General features: G+C 42.0%; 1 protein-coding gene across 4 annotated transcripts in view; it reads right to left on the bottom strand.

The window, feature by feature from the left end:
• SCML2 (Scm polycomb group protein like 2) overlaps window positions 1–24,246 on the bottom strand; it is a 192,952-nt gene that overhangs the window by 52,924 nt on the left and 115,782 nt on the right. For all 4 annotated transcript variants that reach the window (XM_073615174.1, XM_073615172.1, XM_073615173.1 and 1 more), the window contains 4 exons: window positions 7,766–8,007; window positions 4,876–4,999; window positions 3,213–3,416; window positions 2,240–2,443 (listed from right to left, as the gene is read on the bottom strand). In XM_073615174.1, the coding sequence (XP_073471275.1) occupies window positions 2,240–2,443; window positions 3,213–3,416; window positions 4,876–4,999; window positions 7,766–8,007 (774 nt within the window). The remainder of the gene's footprint in view (window positions 1–2,239; window positions 2,444–3,212; window positions 3,417–4,875; window positions 5,000–7,765; window positions 8,008–24,246) is intronic.

Below are 24,246 nucleotides of genomic sequence, written 5' to 3'. Positions count from 1 at the left end.
CTAGTGAACTCTTTGTTGCAGTCAAATCAATAAAATCGAAGGAGGCTCCTGGCCCAGATGGCTTTAGAGTAAATACTACAAAGCCTTAGCAGCCATCTTGGCCCCTCAATTTTTAGCAACATGTAGACATCTTCACTAAAATCCTCTACACTCAGTTGATATCCATTTACAACCTATCATTCATTCAGATTAGGCAAGTGTTATGCCAGTCAGAGAGATAAAGACAATACCCCAAGAGTGCTTAATGTGGTCCATCTGGCCCATGCCCACAAGAACACTACGTATCTGCATACTACCGCAAAGAAAAAAAAGGCATTTGATTGGAAAGACTGACATCTGAAGGCCACTTTTAGGCTTCCTAGGGTGGGGGAATCACATAAACTATATTGCCAAAAGTATTGCGACGCCTGCTTTTACACACACATGAACTTTGATGGCATCCCAGTCTTAATCCGTAGGGTTCAATATTGTTAGCCCACCCTTTGCAGCTATAACAGCTTCAACTCTTCTGGAAAAGCTGTCCACAAGGTTTAAGAGTGTGTCCATGGGAATGTTTGACCATTCTTCCAGAAGCACATTTGTGAGGTCAGGCACTGATGTTGGATGAGAAGGTCTGGCTCACAGTCTCCGCTCTAATTCATCCCAAAGGTGTTCTATGGGTTGAGGTCAGGACTCTGTGCAGGCCAGTCAAGTTCCTCCACCCCAAACTTTACCCTGGTCTGGTAGACAGACAACTTCTTTGATTTCTCAATAGCAACCCTCTCAGACTTGAAGTGGTTGTTAACCCACTTATATAACTTTATATAAGCCCCTCTGTGTCCTAACAAGTGCTTTTGTCCGTTTTATTTAAAAAATGCCTCCTTTACCGTATTCCACAGCGGTTCCTTGCAATAATGTCTCCAGCTGGCTCATTCTCTGCCTGGCTGACAGATGGGTGGGGCCGAGATTCCCCCGCTGACGTCAGTCAGGACGCGAGGAGGAGAGGAGAGAAAGAGAGCCAGCCGGTCACGTGATCGCGGGGAACCACTGTGAATTACAGTAAAGGAGGCTTTTTTTAAATAAAGAACACAGACAGGATCACTTGTTATTAGGACACAGAGAGGCTTTTATATAGTTCTAACAGTTAAGAGAGCAGCAGGAGCAGATGGGGCGGGCAATGACACAGGGGCAGACAGGCAGAGGGAGGGGGAGGAGGACAAGAGGGTCGAGGTTGATGGAAGAACGTAAACTGACCACGGGGTCAGGACTCAGCAGCCATGATGAACCATGGTCAGTTTACAGAGGGGAGGATAGAAACTGGCAGGATCAGCCAGGTATTACAGGGGACCAAATGACCAAGCACAAGCACTGTGCTGTATAAAATGCTTTAAAGAGACAGGATCCATTTTTTTATTATTTGGGGGTTAACAAACACTTTAAAGATTACACACAACTCAAAAACGTGTCAGTCAACTAATGATAAGGCTTCCAATAGACAACTGGCAGGTTCAGCAAACCCTTTATTTTTTCCTCTACTACTCTCAAACATGAGGAGTCGTGCTACAGCAAATGCCACCATTTGAATAATTATTTTATGTCCCCTTTTCTTGCTCAAATGAGAGAAAGACCTAGATGCCTTGTTCTCATCTGAACAAAGAGACCACATCTTATACTTACTCTTCCACAGCTAGAAAATACCAAGATTAATTCTATAAGATCCTGACCAGACAGTACAAGGTGCTGACAGTCCTGCACAAAATCTACCCCTAGATTCCTTGCGTGTGCTGTCAGTGTGGACATGCTGAAGCCACACTGCTGCACGTCTTTTGGCCATGTAATAAAATTAGAGTTAAGTCTCTGCCTTACCTCCCCCCTCCACCCAGATTTGACAACCCATTTTACATACTGTACTGTTGTTCTATACAACATTCCAAATTTCCCTTGGCTTCCCTTTAGGTTTTCTACTCCATTGCCCAGAACTTTATTTTCTTTTCCAGTTTATTTAAATCTACTGCATTCCTATTAACCCACTGGAAAATTAGAAAAGGAGATGCTGATTATCTTATTATTCATTTACTGTAGATCCCTTATACATTTTATATGTTTGGTTAATACATGAACCCGAGTTGCCATGACTGATGTAATAATGTCTTCTGACTTATGTAATGTACGTATGTGACATTTAATGGCATGTTGTGGACACAACTATATTCTTGGTAAAAAATTTAAAGAAAGAATAAAAAATAAATAAAATATTTACCTCCTGAAAGTGGATTCTTGCAGGCTTTGTTTCTGTCATAGTCTGCTGGACCATGCAGTGAACCCATGTATGGGCTAAACGGCTGGCTACTGAACAGGTTATCACACTGCAAACTGTGACATAGTTTTTCCAAAAAACGCAATACAAATGATGCACTGTTGACTGGTGGCAGATGAACAGAGTGTTTCTCTCCATCAAAGGATGCTAAATACAGAATAAAAATAAAAACATATAAGTAATAATACAAAATCACAATACAAGCTGTACAGACGAGAAGCTTAGGAGCAGACCAAACGCGGCAATTTTTACTATACAAAACGTAACTCTTTGTTGCTAAAAGAAAACCTTCAGTATCTATATTAACAGAGACGTGCAGGAAAAGAAAGAAACATTCATACCCACCAAGATGGTTGCAACATCGATTTGATGCTGCGGCTGTCCCCCGGTGGCTCAACACCGAGAACTGAGCGATCAAAGATCACGGATCGCTCAGTTCTCGAGTACGCTCTGAGTACAGAGTGGTGACTGTCACTCGCCGATCCTTGCTCTACCCCTCCAGCGCAGGGGCGAGTGGCTGGCTCAGGCTCTCAGCGGGGGACTGAGAGGCTGAGCCAGCTGCAGGTCAGCCATCTGTGGATCGTGACATTATTGTTGGGATCCCTGCAGAGCCTGGACCGGCTCTGTGACCTTGGCCAAATATGGGTTAAAGGGAGTGCAAAACTAAGTGAACTCCTGTGACCCACAGGAGAAGTATCGACAAAAGACTTTTGCCCATACCTCTCCTTTAAAACTGGTTCCATCAAATCTACATGGCTGAAAACAAGTTTCGAGGGATATAAAAATGCAAGTTTACTAATTTATAAAAAATAGAAAAGAGAACAATCATGTATACAAATATTCTACGTTTTTGATTCTATATTTAAATCTAACTGGCTGAAAACATTACAAATCCATCTGAAATGCACAAACATACCAGTTATAATCTCTCCTCCATGGTGACCAGACTTCAGAAAGCCAAACACTACTTTACAATGGTGTGCACAGTCTACACAGGCTTGCACTGCCTGCTGCAGCACTAGATTCACTGGGCCAGGTCCAAAGTGATCAGGAAGCTGTAAAACTTTCTTCTTATCCAGATGAGGTCCACAATTGCCATGTTTGTTCACATAAACACAAACTGCAGAAAAAAACAAAAACAATAAAGATGAGGTAAAATCTCAAAAAGCAGAATGGTGGTGATGAAAATTCCATAGCACAAACATTTCTCCTGGCTTACTGCTTAGTACATAAGCCATGCCAGTGTCAAAGGAGTTTTGCATTTTGTCCTTTTTTCAAGGTTTCAGTCTTTCGGTCCCTGACCCAAGTCAAAACCACTACATACAATCCAACCCCCTTCTGTCTCTGGCTGCACTCAGCACAATTTTAAAGTGTACAGGTAGGCAGATATAAAAGACTCAAATTGATTAAATTATATACCTAAACGAGAAGTATGGGTTTAAAAAAAAAAAAAAAGTATATTATTCATTGATAGGATGCTGCAGCATTGATAGGATGCTGCATCTGTCCCCCGCCACTTCCAAGACTGAGAACCAAGTGATCAAAGGCCACTGAACGCTCGATTCTCAGCCTTCAGTGAGCAGAGAGCCAGTGACTGTCAGTCACTGGCTCTCTGCTCTGCCCCCCGCACTCACTGGAGTGCCAGGTTGTATAGGGGCTAGAGCGCTGGCTCAGTCTCCCAGGGGCTTGCTAAGAGGCTGAACCAGCTGCTCGCCTAGGAATCAGGGTGGATCCCAACTGTAAAGTCGGGATCTATCCAGAGCCTGGCCTGGCTAAGTGATATCAGCCGACAGCAGGCTTCAGCCTGCTGTCGGCTGAAAACAGGTCACAGGAGTGCAGAATGAACTGCACTCCTGTGATCCCCAGCCAAAATAGCTTTGGCTATACAGTACTTTTCATTTAAATATCTTTTTCTTTTTCAATTTGCCTTTATGCTAGCCTTGTAACATTGACTACATACCAACATTCAGACTAGGAAAGTTCAGGGCAGCACTGTAAGCCAATCATGCTTTACCACATTGGACAATGCTGTGAATCTTACGTATGGAGCTTGCTGATTTGAGGACATGGCACAGAGATGACCTTTCATGATCTGCTCCTTCTCTGTTCAGTTTCATCAGTCTTGCCTCAGCTGTACTGCACTGGAGACATTGCATAGTATTGCAAGGTTGTCTATTTAGAGAACTAGCTAAAGCAAATGCACTGTCCATAGGCTTTAAATGTAACCATAAAGTTAGCAGGGAGAAAAGTCATTTTGGATTCCTTTGGGATGTCCTGCAAAAGGGGCTTTGGTGCTTCTAAAAAGTGTGTCTATAACTACACTTATATAGGTCACCATTAGATTTCACCCACTAAATCCTGGGAAATAATCACTTTTTCATTGTCTAAACACCTTTTAATTATGCTTTATAATTTTTCCATAGCACCCATGAACTATACCCTGGGGCTTATGAAGATCTTGGCATTTCAGTCAAAAGTAAATGATTTGATTTTACTGAAGTTCTCAAATCTGACGGTCTTGTGATACCTGAAACATATTTTATAAGTTAGCGAGAAAGCGAGGCCTGAGGGACAAATACCTGTTGAAATTACTGCCATAGAAGAATTTATAACGCTCACAGCATCTTTAATCATTTGGGATGTACTGATGTCTCCATTAGATTCAGTTGCAGGAAGAATTTGATTCAATGGCAGACTTTCTTTCTAAAAATAAAAAAAAAGGTAACGGTCTAGAGAATATTAGGCTTCCTGTCTTTATAAAATAGCTGTGGGTAGAAAGTTGCACATTACATTTATAAGCACACAAACTGCATGGAAGAAATGCTTAATGCCAACATCTGCCTTCTGGCAAAGGAAAAATGAAAATGTTCTACAGAAAGTTTTGGTCGAGAAGTTGCAAAGAAATGTTAAAAGGAATGTATAGAAAGAGGTTTATAAACTTTGTAGTTACCACCTGCAGCCAGTTTAAATGGCCTGCACCCTTTAGTGCTGAGTTTACACATTGGAACACCATGAATAGTAAGGGCCCCTTGACATGTAAATGGGCAGAAGCTGCACAGGACACTGCAGCAGTTTATTGTGCAACAGCTGTCTGTTCTGGCGGTAGGGGGCAGTGTGGTGTGCAATCCAGTGCAGTTTTTTCTTTTACAAACTTTGACACTTTATTCATGTCACTGTACAGCAGCTGGGTACACTGTTGTACAGTGGCATGCGATAAAATGCAGCATGACTGCATGTTATTGCAGATCACTGCAGCTCCGGGCTGCATTTAAGTGTGACCTAGACACATAGAAAACAATAGTTTTCTGTGTGTCCTAGCTGTGACTGGCGTTCTTCCAGTGTGGAAAAGCGCTGGTACTGCACTAGTGTGAATTGTTACCAAATCTATAAATCTGTTACAGCAACATGACTGTTTTGTAATTAATCCATACAAGTACTGTATCCAGTAAACAGAGGTGACATGCATGCTTTCCCATTACTTAACAAAATGCAGTGTAGGGGCAATACAACATGCAGTATAAAAGATCTCAGACTTTAGTTTTTCCTTTAACTGTTTCTTCCTCATAACAAATCAGAATGTTGAGTTGCACATGGTGAACATATACACTCACCAGACCACTTTATTAGATACACTTGTTCAATTGCTTGGTAACACACTGCTAATCAGTCAATCAAATGGCAGCAACTCAATGCATTTATGCATCTAGACGTGGTGAAAATGACTTGCTGAAGTTCAAACCGAGCATCAGAATGGGATAGAAATGGGATTTAAGTGACTTTGAACGTGGCGTAGTTGTTGGTGCCAGACGGCTGGTCTGAGTATTTCAAAAACTGCTGATCTACTGGGATTTTCACACACAACCATCTCTAGGGTTTACAGAGAATAATCCAAAAAAGAGAAAATATTCAGTGAGCGGCAATAGTGCGACAAAAATGCCTTGTTGATGTCAGAGGAGAATGGGCAGACTGCTTCGAGATGATAGAAAGGCAACCGTTATCCAAATAACCACTCCTTACAACCAAGGTATGCAGCATACCATCTCTGAATGCACAACACATTGAACCTTGAAGCAGATGGGCTACAGCAGCATAAGACCACACCGGGTGCCACTCCTGTCAGATAAGAACAGGAAAATGAGGCTCCAATTTGCACAGGCTCACCAAAATTGGACAATAGAAGAAGATTGGAAAAACATTGCCTGGTCTGAGGAGTCTCAATTTCAGCTGTGACATTCAGATAGTAGGGTCAGAATTTGGCGTAAAACAACATGAAAGTATGGATCCATCCTGCTTTGTATCAACGGTTCAGGCTAGTGGTGTAATAGTGTGGGGGATATTTTCTTGCCACACTTTGGGTCCTTTTGAGCATCATACAAACGCCACGGCCTGCCTGAGTATTGTTGCTTACCATGTCCATCTCTTTAGGACTACAGTGTACCCATCTTCTTATATCAGCAGGATAATGCACCAGGTCACAAAGCTCAGATCATCTCAAACTGATTTTTTGAACATGACAATGAGATCACTGTACTTCAATGGCCTCCAAAGTCACCAGATTTCAATCCAATAGAGCACCTTTGGGATTTGGTGGAACGGGAGATTTGCATCATGGATTCGCAGCCGACAAATCTACAGCAACTGCATGATGCTATCATGTCAATAAGGACCAAAATCTCTGAGGAATGTTTCCAACACCTTGTTGAATCTATGCCATGAAGAATTAGGGCATTTCTGAAGGCAAAAGTTAGTCCAACCTGGTACTAGCAAGGTTTACGTAATAAAGTGGCTGGTGAGTGTATATATATAGCAGTGGTCACCAACTACCCTGTCATGGACCTCAGGTGCGAGGTCGTTTTGTAACACTGCTCACTGAACGTGGGGCATTTTTTTTTTTCACTCCCACTGACTATTGAGTCTGGGGCATTAGTTATTCCCACTATTTAATTTGAGGCATTAGTTACTTGCACCAACTATGAAGTCTGGGGCATTACTTACTTCCACTGACTATGGGGTCTGGGGCATTATTTACTCACAATGATCATTGAGCCTGGGCATTATTTACTACCACTGACCATAGAGCCTGAGACATTTACTTTTACTAACCGTGAGCATTTTGTACTCCCACTGGCCACAGTCCAGCCCCTCTAAATTTTGAAAGACAGTGAACTACTGACCCTTTGTTTTAAAATTAGGAAGAGTCCTGATATACATTAATTTCCTGCTACACATAAATAAAAAAAAAAATTCTGAATATGCAGTGACATTTCTCACATTTAACTTGGCAGTTTATGTGGAAACTATATATGGAACAAATATTCAAGTAGTGTACAATGGAACAATTCACTTTCCCCCATGGACAGTTAATTAATTTCCAAGCCAGGGAAAAACATTTCTAAGTTCTGCATTAAGTTTATTCCATACAATCAATTAAAAAAAAAACCTAAAAAACAAAAAAAGATTTGTATTTACCTTTCTTCCTGGTTTTAATCCCCTCTTCCTTTTAAGGTCATCAGTGTTTACCACATTTCTTGCCAGTGTGGTGTTTTTTGTACGCTTGCCTTTTCTTGATGGGCTGGGGGCTTCTTCAAGAGGCTTGTCGCGCACAGGCTTCCTTCCTTTCTGCGCCAGCCCAGGTTTCTGAGGGGACTGCATGGTCCGTCTGATAGCCTTTACAGGTGATGCTGAGGCACTTGGGTTCTTGGAAAATGAAACTGCAAAAGCATTTCACGCTTATGACAATGTGATTAGCTTCATACAGTAAAACATGTAAAAAATTTATCCAAGTTCAAAACAGAACAGCAGCCAAACACACTTGGGGGAAGAGGGAAGTGAAAAAAATATGCATTATATATTTTCATATACCCAGTACTCTGCAAAATGTAGGTACTTGTGAAAAAATATTGTAATTAAAGTGTTACTAAACCCACAACAGCAAAATCAGTCTGTATATGCAGTAAAGCATGCTTGTTATACTCACTGTGGAACCTAAGAGGTTAATACTCTGCATTGTGTAAATAGGCTGTTCAATCCTGTCTTCTCTGATCATCTCCTCCTTCCACTGTCTCCAAAAAATAACCTGATTTTTACAGAGACAGGCTTGCACATGCTCAGTTTGGTGTGTATTGCTAGAGGTTTTTTTTTCCTCTTGGAAGCGTGCATGTGTTTAGCACATGGCCAATCAGCACTGTCCACACAGAGGGTCAGGGGACCTGCATTCTCATAGGACAATCGTGGTAGAATGAAAATTCCTCCTACAAGTTTTAACAGACACTCATAAAACTGCTGATGGAAAAAAAAAAAAGGTATTTAGCAGTTTATATTTACTAAAATAATTGCATTTTCATGTTCTATGTACTGTAGGAGACCAGATATAGTGAATGCAGAGCTCTGGGTTTAGTAACACTTTATTTAAAAATACATAAAAACATTAATTGCATTAAAGTGGAATTAAACTTTCTGAATCAACATTAACTATTTGTAATCCTTATGTTGCCAACATTAGTAAATAGAAAGGAAGGTATATTATATTTTCTTGCTTTAACCTTTTCTTTTCCATTTCTTCAGTTGTTTCCGGGTTTCTGGCCTAGGCCAAAATGAAGTCATCCCAGTAGTTTTCATTGGCATGGGGGGGGGGGGGGGGGGGGTTCTCGGCTAAGCACACTCTCCTACCTGCATGCTTGGCCTAAGGTCAAATGGATTCTGGGAAGCAAACACTACATGACTCATATGCCCTTACTCAAGATGGCCATGGCTAGAAATACTAAGGCAGAGTTTTACAAAGTGTTTCCCAACAAAATAAAGCATGGCTTTGAATGTTCAAAATAAATTCTGTTTCCAGTTTGTAGTGCTCAGATACAATTTACTTCCAAATTACATCTACAAAATGCATAAAAAAAAAAAAAAAAAAAAAAAAAACACTCTTTGCCTGTTCAAAGAGCAGCAATGCTCCCAGGTATACTTGCACATAGTGTAATGAACATGCCAAGGAAGTTGTTACAATCATCTAGGAGAACTAACCACAGTTTTTCTATGGATTAGGCTCTCATTTGTTTTGGCTTCTTAATGTATTCCTAGACAGACTTAAAGGGATTGTAAACATATTTTTTATTTTAAAATGACAAACATGTCATACATGTATGACATGTTTGTCATTTAAAAATAAAGTATGACATGTAACAAGTATGACATGTAAGTATGACATGACAAACATGTCATACTTACCTGCTCTGTGCAAATGTTTTGCACAGAGCAGCCCTGATATTTTGTGGTCCCCCACCAGCGGTCCTGGCTCCTTTCCCCTGCCGAATACTCCCATAGCAACTCACTTGTGAGAGCTTAATCTCAAGCTGTGCTCTATATGTTCATTAGCACACAAAGAGTAGAGCTCTACCCCGCCCTATAGCTGTGATTGACAGCAGCAGGAGCCAATGGGTCCCACTGCTGCCTCCATATCCAGTGTAGAGAGAGAGAGAGAGTAGAGAGAGCCGATGCTCTCAGGCACAGGGCTGGATCAAAATCGGGAATAAGAAAGGCCTGGGGGGGAGCTACACAAAGAAGGATTTTTACCTTAATGCAGAAAATGCATTAAGGTAAAAAAAAAAAAAAAAAAAAAACCTTCTACCTTTACAACCACTTAAATAATGTTGAGATCGTGGCTTGGGGGGTCCCATATTATCTCGTCCACAAAGGCTGAAGAGAGTATTTTATGACTTTGGCTGTAAGTTTTTGGGCCATTGCCCTACTGCAAAATAAATTCGGGACCGATCAGATGCCTCCCTGATGGGATTGCACAATGAAGAAGTAAAGGCCTGTATCTTTGATTATTGAGGAAACCAATAAATCTGACCAAATCCCCAACTCCATATTGAGAAATGCAGCCCCAAAACCTGTAAGGAATCTCCACCATGCTCTCCAGGCCTTTGACATATTTGACTGTAACAGAAGGCAGTTTGTTTGCCAAATTCAAACCCATCAGTCCAGCGCTCTCCTGCTTCCAATTTTCTGCACACCAGTTCTTGCATTTTTGTGCATAGGCAAGACACTTGGATTTCTTTTCGTATCAGAGGTATGGCTTTTTATTACATAGCTACATAGTAGGCGAGGTTGAATAAAAGACAAGTCCAACCTATGTTTGTGATTTTTTTTTGTCAGTATTACATTGTATACCCCTGTAAGTTGTGGTCGTTCAGGTGCCTATCTAATAGTTTTTTAATATCAATGCTCCCCACTGAAACCACTGCCTGTGGAAGGGAATTCCACATCCTTGCCGCTCTTACAGTAGAGAACCCTCTACGTAGTTTAAGGTTAAATCGCTTTTCTTCTAATTTTAGTGAATGGCCGTGTGTCTTATTAAATTCCCTTTCGTGGAAAAGCTTTATCCCTATTGTGAGGTCACCAGTACGCTATTTGTACATTGAAATCATATCCCCTCTCAAGCGTCACTTCTCCAGAGAGAATAAGTTCAGTGCTCGTAACCTTTCCTCATAACTAAGGTCTTCCAGTCCCTTTATTAGTTTTGTTGCCCTTCTCTGGACTCTCTCCAGTTCCAGCACATCCTTCCTAAGGTGCCTAGAACTGGACAGCCTACTCCAGGTGTGGCCGGACCAGAGTCTTGTAGAGCAGGAGAATCATTGTTTTATCTCTGGAGTTAATCCCCTTTTTAATGCATTCCAATATTCTGTTTGCTTTGCTTGCAGCAGCTTGGCATTGAATGCCATTGCTGAGCCTGTCATCTACTAGGACCCCTAGGTCCTTTTCCATCCTAGATTCCCCCTAGAGGATCTCCCCCTAGTGAGTAGATTGCATTCATATTTTTGCCACCCAAATGCATTATTTTAAATTTTTCTACATTAAACCTCATTTGCCACGTAGTTGCCCACCCCATTAATTTGTTCAGATCTTCTTGCAAAGTTTCCACATCCTGCAGAGAAGTTATTGCCCTGCTTAGCCTAGTATCTGCCACAAATACAGAGATTGAGCTGTTTATCGCATCCTCCAGGTCGTTTATGCATAAATTAAATAGGATTGGTCCCAGGACAGAACCCTGGGGGACCCCACTTTCCACCCCAGACCGCCCTGTATCTTGGCCCTTTTTTAAAAATTGGTGCTACATTGGCTTTTCTCAAATCAGTTGGTACCATTCTAGTCAGTAGACTGTTCGTAAAAATTAAGAACAATGGTCTGGCAATTACTTGACCGAGTTTCTTAAGGACTCCCGCGTGCAAGCCATCTGGTCCTAATGACTTATTAATGTTACGTTTTTCAAGTCTATTTCTAATTCTGTCCTCTGTTAGCCATGAGGGTGCTTCCTGTGACATGTCATGAGGATAAACATTGCACTTTTGGTTACCTAAGCCCCCCCCCCCCCCGATTCCCTCGTGAAGACTGAGTAGAAGAATAAATTCAAAACCTTTGCCATCTCTCTATCCTTAGAGACCAGATTCCCTTCATCATTCTTTATAGGACCAATATGATCTGACCTCGCTTTCTTACTATTTATGTACTTAAAAAAAAAATCCCAAGAAATTCTTTAATTCTCCTCTGCTATGTGCCTTTTGTGTTCTATCTTAGCCGCCCTGATTGCATCCTTACATTTCTTGTTGCATTTTTTGTAAAGTTGGAATGCTGATGATTCCTCTGTCTTATATTTTTTGAAGGCCTTCTCCGTTGCTTTTATATGCATTTTTACGTTGGAGTTAGGCCACCAAAGACTTTTATTAGATCTTTTAAATTTATTTCCCATTGGGATGCACTGGCTAATGCCCTTATTTAATATGCTCTTAAAGTATACCCATTTTTCCTCTGTGTTCTTTGTTCCTAAGATTTTATCCCAATTATTATCTTCTAGCAAGGATCGTAGTTTAGGGAAGTTGGCTCTTTTGAAATTGAGTCTCTTTGCATTCCCCTTATGTTTCCCATTTGTTTGATTTATACTAAAACGAATTGACCTGTGATATGCTGTATTCTAAATTGCCCTGTATTTCCACATCCGTGATCAGGTCTGTATTCTTGATAATCAGTAGGTCTAGTAACGCTTTGTTTCTAGTTGGTGCATTTACTGACCCATGAAATTGTCCAGCAAGACATTTAGGAATTGGCGAGCCTTAGATGAATGTGTGGTTCCTTCCACCCAGTCTATGTCTGGATAATTGGGACGGCACAGAGGTGTAGTGGGTAGCACTTTTGCCTAGCAGTAAGAAGGGTCGTTGGTTCGAATCCCAACCACGACACTACCTGCCTGGAGTTTGCATGTTCTCCCTGTGCCTGCGTGGGTTTCCTCCAGGTACTCCGGTTTCCTCCCACACTCCAAAGACATGCTGGTAGGTTAATTGGATCCTGTCTAAATTGTCCCTAGTATGTATGAATGTGAGTTAGGGACCTTAGATTGTAAGCTCCTTGAGGGTAGGGACTGATGTGAATGTACAATGTATATGTAAAGCGCTGCGTAAACTGAGAGCGCTATATAAGTACCTGAAATAAATAAAAATATACTCCGATTCTGAAAGGAAGTCAGCTACCACAATACGTTTCCTTGGCCAACTACTATTTTCATCAATGTTGCCTGTCCCTTTGTGTTCCTGCAGGAGAGTCTGGACAGCACACCAGGAAACATCTGTCTTCCTATAAAAAGCTGACTGTGGGAAACCTTGCTAATGCAGTAAGGCCACCATGTGTCCTGTTGATGTGCTTAGTCTTGCCATTGGTGTAAGATTTTTTTTTTTTTTTTATATTGATCTGTCCTCAGCAGAGTTAACAGTTCTTTTAGAAAATACAGTGGGGCAAAAAAAGTATTGTGCTGAGCATCCACTGGTGCATGTAGAGAGATGGAGACATAGTCGAGTTCAGGCAAAAAAATGTTACAAGAAAGGGTGATCACGCATTAGGTAGCGGAACATTACTGTCAAGGCAACTTTTGAAGTTCTAAAAGTAACCCTTACTTTTATAAGTGAGAGTTGAGATTAGTAGCAGATACAGTGGGGCAAAAATAGTATTTAGTCAGCCACCAATTGTGCAAGTTCTCCCACTAAAAAAGATGAGAGAGGCCTGTAATTGTCATCATAGGTATACCTCAACTATGAGAGACTAAATGTGGAAACAAATCCAGACAATCTCATTGTCTGATTTTTGAAAGAATTTATTTGCAAATTATGGTGGAAAATAAGTATTTGGTCAATATCAAAAGTTCATCTCAAGACTTTGTTATATATCCTTTGTTGGCAATGACAGAGGTCAAACGTTTTCTGTAAGTCTTCACAAGGTTGTCACACACTGTTGCTGGTATGTTGACCCATTCCTCCATGCAGATCTCCCCTAGAGCAGTGATGTTTTGGGGCTGTCGCTGGGCAACACGGACTTTCAACTCCCTCCAAAGGTTTTCTATGGGGTTGAGATCTGGAGACTGGCTAGGCCACTCCAGGACCTTGAAATGCTTCTTACGAAGCCACTCCTTCGTTGCCCGGGCGGTGTGTTTGGGATCATTGTCATGCTGAAAGACCCAGCCACGTTTCATCTTCAATGCCCTTGCTGATGGGAGGAGGTTTGCGATCAAAATCTCACGATACATGGCCCCATTCATTCTTTCATGTACACGGATCAGTCGTCCTGTTTCCTTTGCAGAGAAACAGCCCCAAAGCATGATGTTGCCACCCCCATGCTTCACAGTAGGTATGGTGTTCTTTGGTTGCAACTCAGCATTCTCTCTCCTCCAAACACGACGAGTTGTGTTTCTACCAAACAGTTCTACTTTGGTTTCATCTGACCATATGTCATTCTCCCAATCCTCTTCTGGATCATCCAAATGCTCTCTAGCAAACCTCAGATGGGCCCAGACATGTACTGGCTTAAGCAGGGGGACACGTCTGGCACTGCAGGATCTGAGTCCCTGGCGGCGTAGTGTGTTACTGATGGTAGCCTTTGTTACGTTGGTCCCAGCTCTGCAGGTCATTCACTAGGTCCCCCCCGTGTGGTTCTGGGATTTTTGCTCATCGTTCATGTGGTCATTTTGACCCCACAGGGTGAGATCTTGCACGGAGCCCCAGATTGAGGTAGATCATCAGTGGTCTTGTATGTCTTCCATTTTCTAATTATTACTCCCACAGTTGATTTCTTCACACCAAGCTGCTTGCCTATTGCAGATTTAGTCTTCCCAGCCTGGTGCAGGTCTACAATTTTGTTTCTGGTGTCCTTCGACGGCTCTTTGGTCTTCACCATAGTGGAGTTTGGAGGGTGACTGTTTGAGGTTGTGGACAGGTTTCTTTTAAACTGATAGCAAGTTCAAACAGGTGCCATTAATACAGGTAATGAGTGGAGGACAGAGGAGTCTCTTAAAGAAGAAGATACAGGTCTGTGAGAGCCAGAAATCTTGCTTGTTTGTAGGTGACCAAATACTTATTTTCCACCATAATTTGCAAATAAATTCTTTCAAAAAACAGACAATGTGATAGTCTGGATTTGTTTCCACATTTTGTCTCTCATAGTTGAGGTATAACTATGACGACAATTACAGGCCTCTCTCATCTTTTTAAGTGGGAGAACTGGCACAATTGGTGGCTGACTAAATACTATTTTTGCCCCACTGTATCTGCTACTAATCTCAACTCTCACTTATAAAAGTAAGGGTTACTTTTAGAACTTCAAAAGTTGCCTTGACAGTAATGTTCCGCTACCTAATGCGTGATCACCCTTTCTTGTAACATTTTTTTGCCTGAACTCGACTATGTCTCCATCTCTCTACATGCACCAGTGGATGCTCAGCACGTGACGACATCCTGCCATGCCTGACGCATGCGCTTTGTATCCAGAGGAGCAGCTTGGAACGCAATTGGGTGATTGGCACATGACATCATTCTGCCATCCAGACGAGGCCGCGTCACACACTCTATCATTTAGCGGCATAGTCTTAAGTACCTACAGTGCGCATATGGGTGTATGCTACGTCCACTTGTCGCATGACGTCACCCCGTTGGGAGGCGTGCTCTCTGCCATGCACCCCACATCTAACGGACTGGCTTGGAATGCATTCTGGCTACCCAGGGGATATTTGAGACCACTTGGTGCACCCCCCCTCTTGGGTATATAAAAAGAAGCCAGTTGTGCGGCCACTAATCCTCCACTTGCTTCCCAGAAAGGGATAGAGGAGACTGCTGTGGGCCACTCCACTCCACTTACAGCATTCAGCTTTTGCAGGTAAGTTTGCTCTGTTTCTACAGCATTAGTACCTTCTTATTTAGCAAGAGTCCTCAAGCCTGGGCATAAGCATTTTATATACTATCTGGGAATTTGTTATTTGAGCTCTTCCTTCTAGATACTTGGCTATCCTATATTTTTTATATATATTTTTGTTTCGGTCCGGAATGCTTGGTTTGACCACCCTTTTCTGGGTGCTCTTAGGAGACCTTGTGGTCCTTGTTCCAGCTCCTTCACTCTTTTTTGGGAATCCCTACTTCCCTGCTCTTTTTTTTTTTTCCCTCCTATTTTTTTGTAAATTGTGGGCCCCTATAATCCCATTTTTTGGGGGTTTTCTCTGTTTACATTCTTGTAACATGTATGACTCAGCATTCGTCATTGTGTTATTGTAAAGGCACCGAAAAATGGCCACAGTAGTGAGTGGCTCTGCACTAATCAGGTCTGAAACTTCTGGCCACTGCCAAATTTTTACTCTGGTAACTGAACCAAGAATCACCACACTAACAAGGTCTCTGGGATTTTAATCCTTATTTATTTCAGGTACTTATATAGCGCCATCAATTTACGCAGCGCTTTACATATACATTGTACATTCACATCAGTCCCTACCCTCAAGCAGCTTACAACCTAAGGGTTCCTAACTCGCATTCATACATACTAGGGACAATTTAGACAGAATCCAATTAACTTACCAGCATGTCTTTGGAATGTGGGAGGAAACCGGAGTACCCGGAAGAAACCCACGCAGGCACAGGGAGAACATGCAAACTCCAGGCAGGTAGTGGTTGGGATTCGAACCAGCGACCCTTCTTACTGCTAGGCGAAAGTGCTATCCACTACACCACTGTGCCGCCCAAAAAAACCTACTCCCTCTCCAACCACCAATGTCTGAAGCATGTTAGGACCATAACACTCAACAATGCACTAAAACAAATGACTCCGAAATCTGCAAGTACATATGAACTGCTGTAAGCAGTTTTGCTAGCCATACATTGAAACTCGAGCTGTGGATGGCCTTGTCGACACCACCCAGCTTGAGAAGCTTCCATTTGTAAACCAGAGGATACTAGCAGAAAACTTTCGTTTGAACAAGTGACTGCAGCTAAGCAGATGCAAAAGGGTATTTTGATAGTCATGGGTGCTGTAAATGTCAGAATACAACAGTCGGCGGGGAATATTCCTCCATCTACGCTGTTTAGAGCAAATTGGGGGGGGGGGGGGTGTGGAGTAATGGATTCTCTTATTAAGAATGCGTGTATAGCTAGTTTTTCTCAGTAGTACAATTTGCTCTTCATTACATTTTCTTATGTTGTAGTATATAACATTTTCAAGAACACCAAAACTATTACCTTGCCTTTGGATACCAAACCAGAAATCATTTTTTTGCTAGAAAATTACATAGAACCCGCAAACATCATATATGTTTTTTTTAGCAAAGACCCTAGAGCCCAGGTGGCAAACACAAGGCCCGCACTGTGTCGCCACCATCTCTTTTTTTCTGCAGGTATCCAAGGCAACAAGGGAAAACATCCTCCTCAGTCCCGCGAGCGGTGCGGCTTTGTATTAGCGCATGCACGGCCAGTCTCCATGACAATAAGAGTAAACATCTCCCCTCCACTCTGTCTCCGCCTCCACCCCTGCCTCAGCTTTGTGTCCGCAGTCGCTCTGTCTCCGCCTCCGATGCCGCTCTGTCTCCGCTCTCTTGCCTCCCCAGTCCCTCCAGCGAGTGAATGCTGACAGCTGTTTTTTTTTTTTTTTTTTCATCCAGCATCCTGAGGGCGGGCTGTTTAAGCACTTGTGTTATTGTTGGTGAGACAGTGCTGTGATGCTTATTTAGTACTGATACTGAACACAGAGATCTGCCCCAGAGAGAGGTACTAACTTATAGCCCAATACAAAGGGAGGGAGCCGCCTATACGGGGAGGTACCAGAGCTGGGCCAGGTAGGAAGGCAGGAGAGAGTGCAGATGTGAGGAAACTTGGGGGGGGCATGTGGAGGCAGATGTGTGCAGAGGTGGGAGGAGAGTGATGGGTGCAGAGGTCAGAACCAAGGAGGAGGGGTGGAAATGAGATGTTGCACACTGCATAGTACACTCCTGACCCCTCCCCTTTGTACGCAGCGCAATCCTGACCCCTGCACTCTGTACGCAGCGCAATCCTGACCCCTGCACTCTGTACGCAGCGCAATCCTGACCCCTGCACTCTGTACGCAGCGCAATCCTGACCCCTGCACTCTGTACGCAGCGCAATCCTGACCCCTGCACTCTGTACGCAGCGCAATCCTGACCCCTGCACTCTGTACGCAGCGCAATCCTGACCCCTGCACTCTGTACGCAGCGCAATCCTGACCCCTGCACTCTGTACGCAGCGCAATCCTGACCCCTGCACTCTGTACGCAGCGCAATCCTGACCCCTGCCCTACAGATACAACCGGCCCTTTGAGGGCAACCATCCTGCCGATGCAGCCCCCGATGATTTTGAGTTTGACACCCCTGCCCTAGAGTATACAATGGCGTTGTTGCAACTTTTTATCTTGCACAGTATTTGCGCAGAAATGTTTTTAACAATTTTTTTGCATAATGTGAAAGATGATGTTACGCCGAGTAAATAGATACCTAACATGTCACGCTTCAAAACTGCACACGCTCGTGGAATGGCGCCAAACTTAAAAATCCCCATAGGCGACCCTTTAAAATTTTGTCATTGTTCCTTCCCAGTGGGGAGGATTCATGATGGTAGAGGATTCAGATAGCAGATCGTGGCAGTAGCAGCAGACGTAACGGGGGGACAAGGTCGATGAATAAAAGGTTTGCTTCCTCCCCCAAACACCAAACTAAGGGAAATGCAGAATGAAATAAAGGGAAAGGTTTTAAATTGTGGGTGACTTGAACATGCTTGACATTAACTGGAATTCTCAATCTTCAATTACAAACAAGAGCAGGGATATAATGGAGGCACTAAATGGGGTCTCTCTTTCAGTTAGTGAAAAGCCCAACCCAAGGAGATGGTTAGCACTTCTGGCTATCAGCACTAGAGTTGCTGGTTCGAATCCCAACCATGGCACTAACTGCACTAAGTTTGCATGTTCTCCCTGTGCCTGCGTGGTTGTGCTCCAGGTACTTCAGTTTCCTTCCACACTTTAAAAACATGCTGGTAGTTTATTTGGCCCTAGTATCTGTATGTATGCAAGTTAGAAACCATAGCTTGCAAGCTCCATTAGGCCAGGGACTGATGTGAATGTACAATATGTAAAGCACTGCATAAATTGGCGGCGCTTTATAAAAGTGTCTGTAATAAGGATATCATATTCTAGACCTAGTACTGCCAAAAGGGGATTAAATTGCCTGATGTTGAGGTGGTAGAAAATTTGGGTCCAGTGATCACTGATGCCTTTGGTTTGATATTAAAACAAGAACAGAAAAATCATGTTCAAAAACTAAATTTTTGGATTTCAAAATGGACAAAATTTGCAGAAATTCATGGATTTCACAATTGCACTAATACGGCTACAATCAAATCAAGTATGATGGATTTCTAAGAAATTTAATTAAAAAGCGGTAAAAGTCAGTAATCAGTGGGCACTAATAAAGTCTACTAGTCTGGAGGCAATATAGGTCAGGCAAATTAGTAAAAGTAAGCAGAAGAAAATCCAGTATGGTTCACTAAAAAGGCAAGTAGGATAGTATAGGAGAAAAAAAATTGCATACAATATCTCACAAAAGTGAGTACACCCCTCACATTTTTGTAAATATTTTATTATATCTTTTCATGTGACAACACTGAAAAAAATACACTTTGCTACAATATAAACTAGTCAGTGCACAGCTTGTATAAAGCTGTAAATTTGCTGTCCCCTCAAAATAAGTCAACACACAAACATTAAAGTCTAAACCGCTGGCAACAAAAGTGAATACACCCCTAAGTGAAAATGTTCAAATTGGGCCCAAAAGTGTCAATATTTTGTGTGGCCACCATTATTTACCAGCACTGCCTAAACCCTCTTGGACATGGAGTTCACCAGAGCTTCACAGGTTGCCACTGGAGTCCTCTTCCACTCCTCCATGATGACATCACGGAGCTGGTGGATGTTAGAGACCTTGCACTCCTCCACCTTCCGTTTGAAGATGCCCCACAGATGCTCAATAGGGCTTAGGTCTGGATACATGCTTGGCCAGTCCATCACCTCTTTTGGTCAACCATGGAGAGGCCTGTTCTGAGTGGAACCTGTCCTGTTAAACAGCTGTATGGTCTTAGCCACTGTGCTGCAGCTCAGTTTCAGGGTCTTGGCAATCTTCTTATAGCCTAGGCCATCTTTTTGTAGAGTAACAATTCTTTTTTTCAGATCCTCAGAGAGTTCTTTGCCATGAGGTGCCAAGTTGAACTTCCAGTGACCAATATGAGAGAGTGAGAGCGATAACACCAAATTTAACACACCTGCTCCCCATTCATACCTGAGACCTTGTAACGCTAATGAGTCACATGACACCAGGGAGGGAAAATGGCTAATTGGGCCCAATTTGTTCATTTTCACTTAGGGTGTACTCACTTTTGTTGCCAGCGGCTTAGACATTAATGGCTGCGTGTTGAGTTATTTTGAGAAGACAGCAAATTTACAGTTATACAAGCTGTACACTCACTACTTTACATTGTAGCAAAGTTTAATTTCTTCAGTGTTGTCACATGAAAAGATATAATAAAATATTTACAAAAATGTAAGGGGTGTACTCACTTTTGTGAAATACTGTATAGGAGATTTAAGGAAACAAAGTGTAGTTCATCTTCAGGATTTCTAGAGACAGATGTGGCAGAGAAGCTGACTCGGTTAAAGCCTAAAAGAAGTGCTGGATTCAAAAGTACCAAACATTTATATTCACCACCTATGCATCCTTGATCTGATGTAGCACAAAGTGAACCACAAAGCTTTGTACTAGGTCCTGTTCTATTTAATGAGTTTGTACGTGGTATAACTAAAAGTTTGGTGGGCAAGGTATGTCTTTTTGCTGATGATACAACGGTATGCAATAGGGTTAATTTCCCTGGAGGTATCTGTAAGATGGAACATAAAATTTGGGATTGCTGGTAGATTAGTCAAAGCAGTGGAAATTGCAGTTCAAATGTTTCTAAATGTAAATTAATGCACCTAGGGAAAAATAATCCATTGACAGATTACAATGGTACAGTGTTGGCCAGCACTACAAAGGAAAAAGATTTGGGAGTACTTTTTTTCAGATGAGAAGCAAACAGTGTGGCCATACAGTGGGAAAAACAAAAAGAATTCTCGGATGAATCACTAGAGGGGTGACCAGTTAGAGGAATGAGGTCCTGATTCCCCTTTAGAGATCTATAGTAAGACCTCACCTAAAATACTGTCCAGTTCTGGAGACCTCACAAAAAGATATTGATAAGAAAAAGTAGTTGATGCTTGAAATGGGATATGAGCAGATGTAATGAGTCAATTTTTGGAGTTGTTTGTGGAATGTGTCAGATTTGGCTTTTTGTTTCTCCACTTTTTGTGTCATACCAATACAAACAAAAGAAATAAACATGAGAATGCCTAAACATTTGTAATTGCAAACATTTTCTGGGCGAAGGGGAGCATTATCTGACAGAAATGCAGAGGTGGCAATATCTTTGGCCATGATTGTATATACTATATTGTCAAAAGTATTGGGACACCTGCCTTAACACGCACAAAAAACTTTAATGGAGTCTTAGTCTGTAGGGTTTAATATTGAGATGGCCCATCCCTTTGCAGCTATAACAGCTTCAACTATTCTGGGAACGCTGTCCACAAGGTTTAGGAGTGTGTCTATGGTCATGACATACCTGTCTTATAATTAACTTAAGTAATTTTGGAGTTTTGGTGTTTCGTTTTGATTTTAGGTGGTCACACATGTGGCCAAACATTACAAATAGTTTCCAGTGTAGCGTGCTCTATAAAATATGGCAAGCATACAAACATTTTGATAATAGATTGCAGGATTGGATTGGTTTAGGGCTCTGGTGAGCATACCTATTTCTATGTGGCAATGCGTAAATGCTACTTCTTAGACATTTTAACAGTTGTGCTATGTCCAATTACGTCCTTTTTTTCCCACAAATAGAGCTTTCTTTTGGTGGTATCTGATCATCTCTGCAGTTTATATTTTTGTGCTATAAACAAAAAAAGACAGATAATTTTGAAAAAAAAACAAAAAAAAAAAAAACACAATATTGTGTACTTTTTGCTATAATAAATATCCCCAATTTTTTTTTTTTTTTTTTTTTAAAAGAAAAATTTTTCACTCAGTTTAGGCCGATATGTATTCTTCTACATATTTTTGGTAATAAAAATTGCAATAAGCATATATTGATTGGTTTGCGCAAAAGTTATAGCGTCTACAAAATGGGGGAAAGATTTATGGCATTTTTATTATTTTATTTTTTTTACTAGTAATTACGGCGATCAGTGATTTTTATCGGGACTGCAACATTAAGGCAGACAGATCGGACACTTTTTGCACATTTTTGGGACCATTGGCATTTATACAGCGACCACTGCTATAAAAATGCACTGATTACTGTGTAAATGTCACTGGCAGGAAAGGAGTTAACAGTAGGGGGCGATCAAGGGGTTAACTGTGTTACCTAGGGAGTGATTCTAACTGTGGGGGGATGGGTGTGCCTGGGTGAGGAGACCGATCGTTGTTCATACTTAGTATGAACAACAGATCTCTCTTCTCACTCCTGACAGCACGGAGATCTGTCCATTTAGATTGACAGATCTCCATTCTGTCTCTATGTGGAGCGATCGCAGGTGCCCAGCGGTCGCGCATCGGCTCCAGCGGCGCGCGCCCTCTAGTGGTCAAAAGGCGAACAGATGTACAGCTACGTTGGTTTGCCCAGAGGAGCCAACCTGCCGCACTACAACTGCGGCGGCTAGCCGGGTAGGGGTTAAAACACAAAATTGTCATTGAACCTGTCACTCTGTTTTGATTCACTTATTTTCCTCTGCTAGGAAAAACTGCCACATCTGCTAGAAGATATTTTGACAACAACTTGCTTAGAGAGGGTATTCACTTTTTCTTTGTAGAAACATTCAGCATAGTGACTGTTCTTTAACTCTGACATTCTGAATTTTTTGTAGCTGGAAAATGAACTAATGAGCCACACAAAGTATTAAAAGGGTAATTAGAAATTTAAAAAAATGTTTTGATGAAATTAACACTATATTACTTGTGCCTGGCAGCAAGCTTGTGATCAGTGAAGATAATGCAGCAGTTTATTTACTAATTAATATATATATATATATATATATATATATATATATATATATATATATATATATATATATATATTATATACATATACACACACACACACACACACACACACACAGTTGCAGATACCACTTACCAACATGGTTTCTTAAAATCTGTCCCACCAGCAGTGCATGCTTTGCAAGTAACAGTACATGTATAGAGAGAAAGCTATGCTTTCTGATTTCACAAAATAATCAGTTGGTGAGCTTAATGACAAGTGTGGTTAACATTGGTCTGCATCGTGGTTATTTATTTTCTTCCAAGTAATGAAATAAATGGCAGTACCCTCAGAGAAAAATGCATGTCAAACAATCAAAAAGGTAGTGACTGTGTTGATGCGGGAATCAAGCAATTTTCTTTCCATGAAAGCTCTCCCATAGTGCTATTATGTTCTGGGAGCCTTCCCTACTGGCATAATACAATGATCACTGCTGGTGGCTATAGAAAAAAAAAACCCTGAAAGGCTGGTTGTACTTCAGTTGATCGATGGATCGCCTGCAGTACAACCAGCCTGCCCGTAGATGCATCGAAATTTGGCTGATGTCTGCAGAATCGGTTGAATTTTGATGCCCTTAAAGCAGAACGCCACTCCAAAGGGGAAGCTCCGCTTGTTTGCTTCCTCCCAACCCCTTCGCTGCCACATTTGGCACATTTCAAGGGGGGGGGGGGGGAACGGGTACCCGTTTTTGACAGGTACCCATTCCCACTTCCAGGGGACCTCGCCCTGAGATGCGCAGTAGGCAACCGGCTTTGAAGCCTCAAGGCTTCACTGCCGGTTTCCCTTACGAGGAATGGCGGCAGCAGCAGCACCCGAGAGCCAATTGAAAACATTGCGGGATCCCTGGACAGTTACAGTAAGTGCCCTAATATTAGACAGTATTTGTAGCTGCTGACCTAATTTTTCTGTGGGGGGGGGGGCTGGAGCTCTGCTTTAACCTTTTTAAGAAAGATGTATATACTTACCTATATTAAGGCTGGTCCAGTCCAGTTCCGTGATCTGTCTCCAGGGGACATCACCACCCCCATGCACTCCTGCTGTTGTTGAGCTCTTTTTCTTCTCGCCTGCAGCTGCCACAGGGAAGATCACCTGACTGAACTGGCCACAAAATAAGTACATATACAGTAGCTCACAAAAGTCATTACACCCCTTAAATTTGAGTAAATATTTTATTCTATCTTTTCATGTGACCACTGAAGAAATTACACTTTGCTACATTGTAAGGTAGTGAGTGTACAGATTGTATAACAGTGTAAATTTGCTGTCCCCTCAAAATAACAACACAGCCATTAATGTCTAAACCGCTGGCAACAAAAGTGCGTTTCACAAGTGAAAATGTCCAAATTGGGCCCAATTATCCATTTTCCCTCCCTGGTGTCATGTGACTCATTAGTGTTACAAGGTCTCAGGTGTAAATGGGGAGCAGGTGTGTAAAATTTGGTGTTATCGCTCTCACTCTCTTATACT

The sequence above is a fragment of the Aquarana catesbeiana genome, linkage group LG02, assembly GCF_042186555.1.
Source record: "Aquarana catesbeiana isolate 2022-GZ linkage group LG02, ASM4218655v1, whole genome shotgun sequence".
Taxonomy (NCBI): Eukaryota; Metazoa; Chordata; class Amphibia; order Anura; family Ranidae; genus Aquarana; species Aquarana catesbeiana.
The sequence above is the reverse complement of the archived record's forward strand: the minus strand, read 5'-3'. Positions and strand labels throughout refer to the sequence as shown.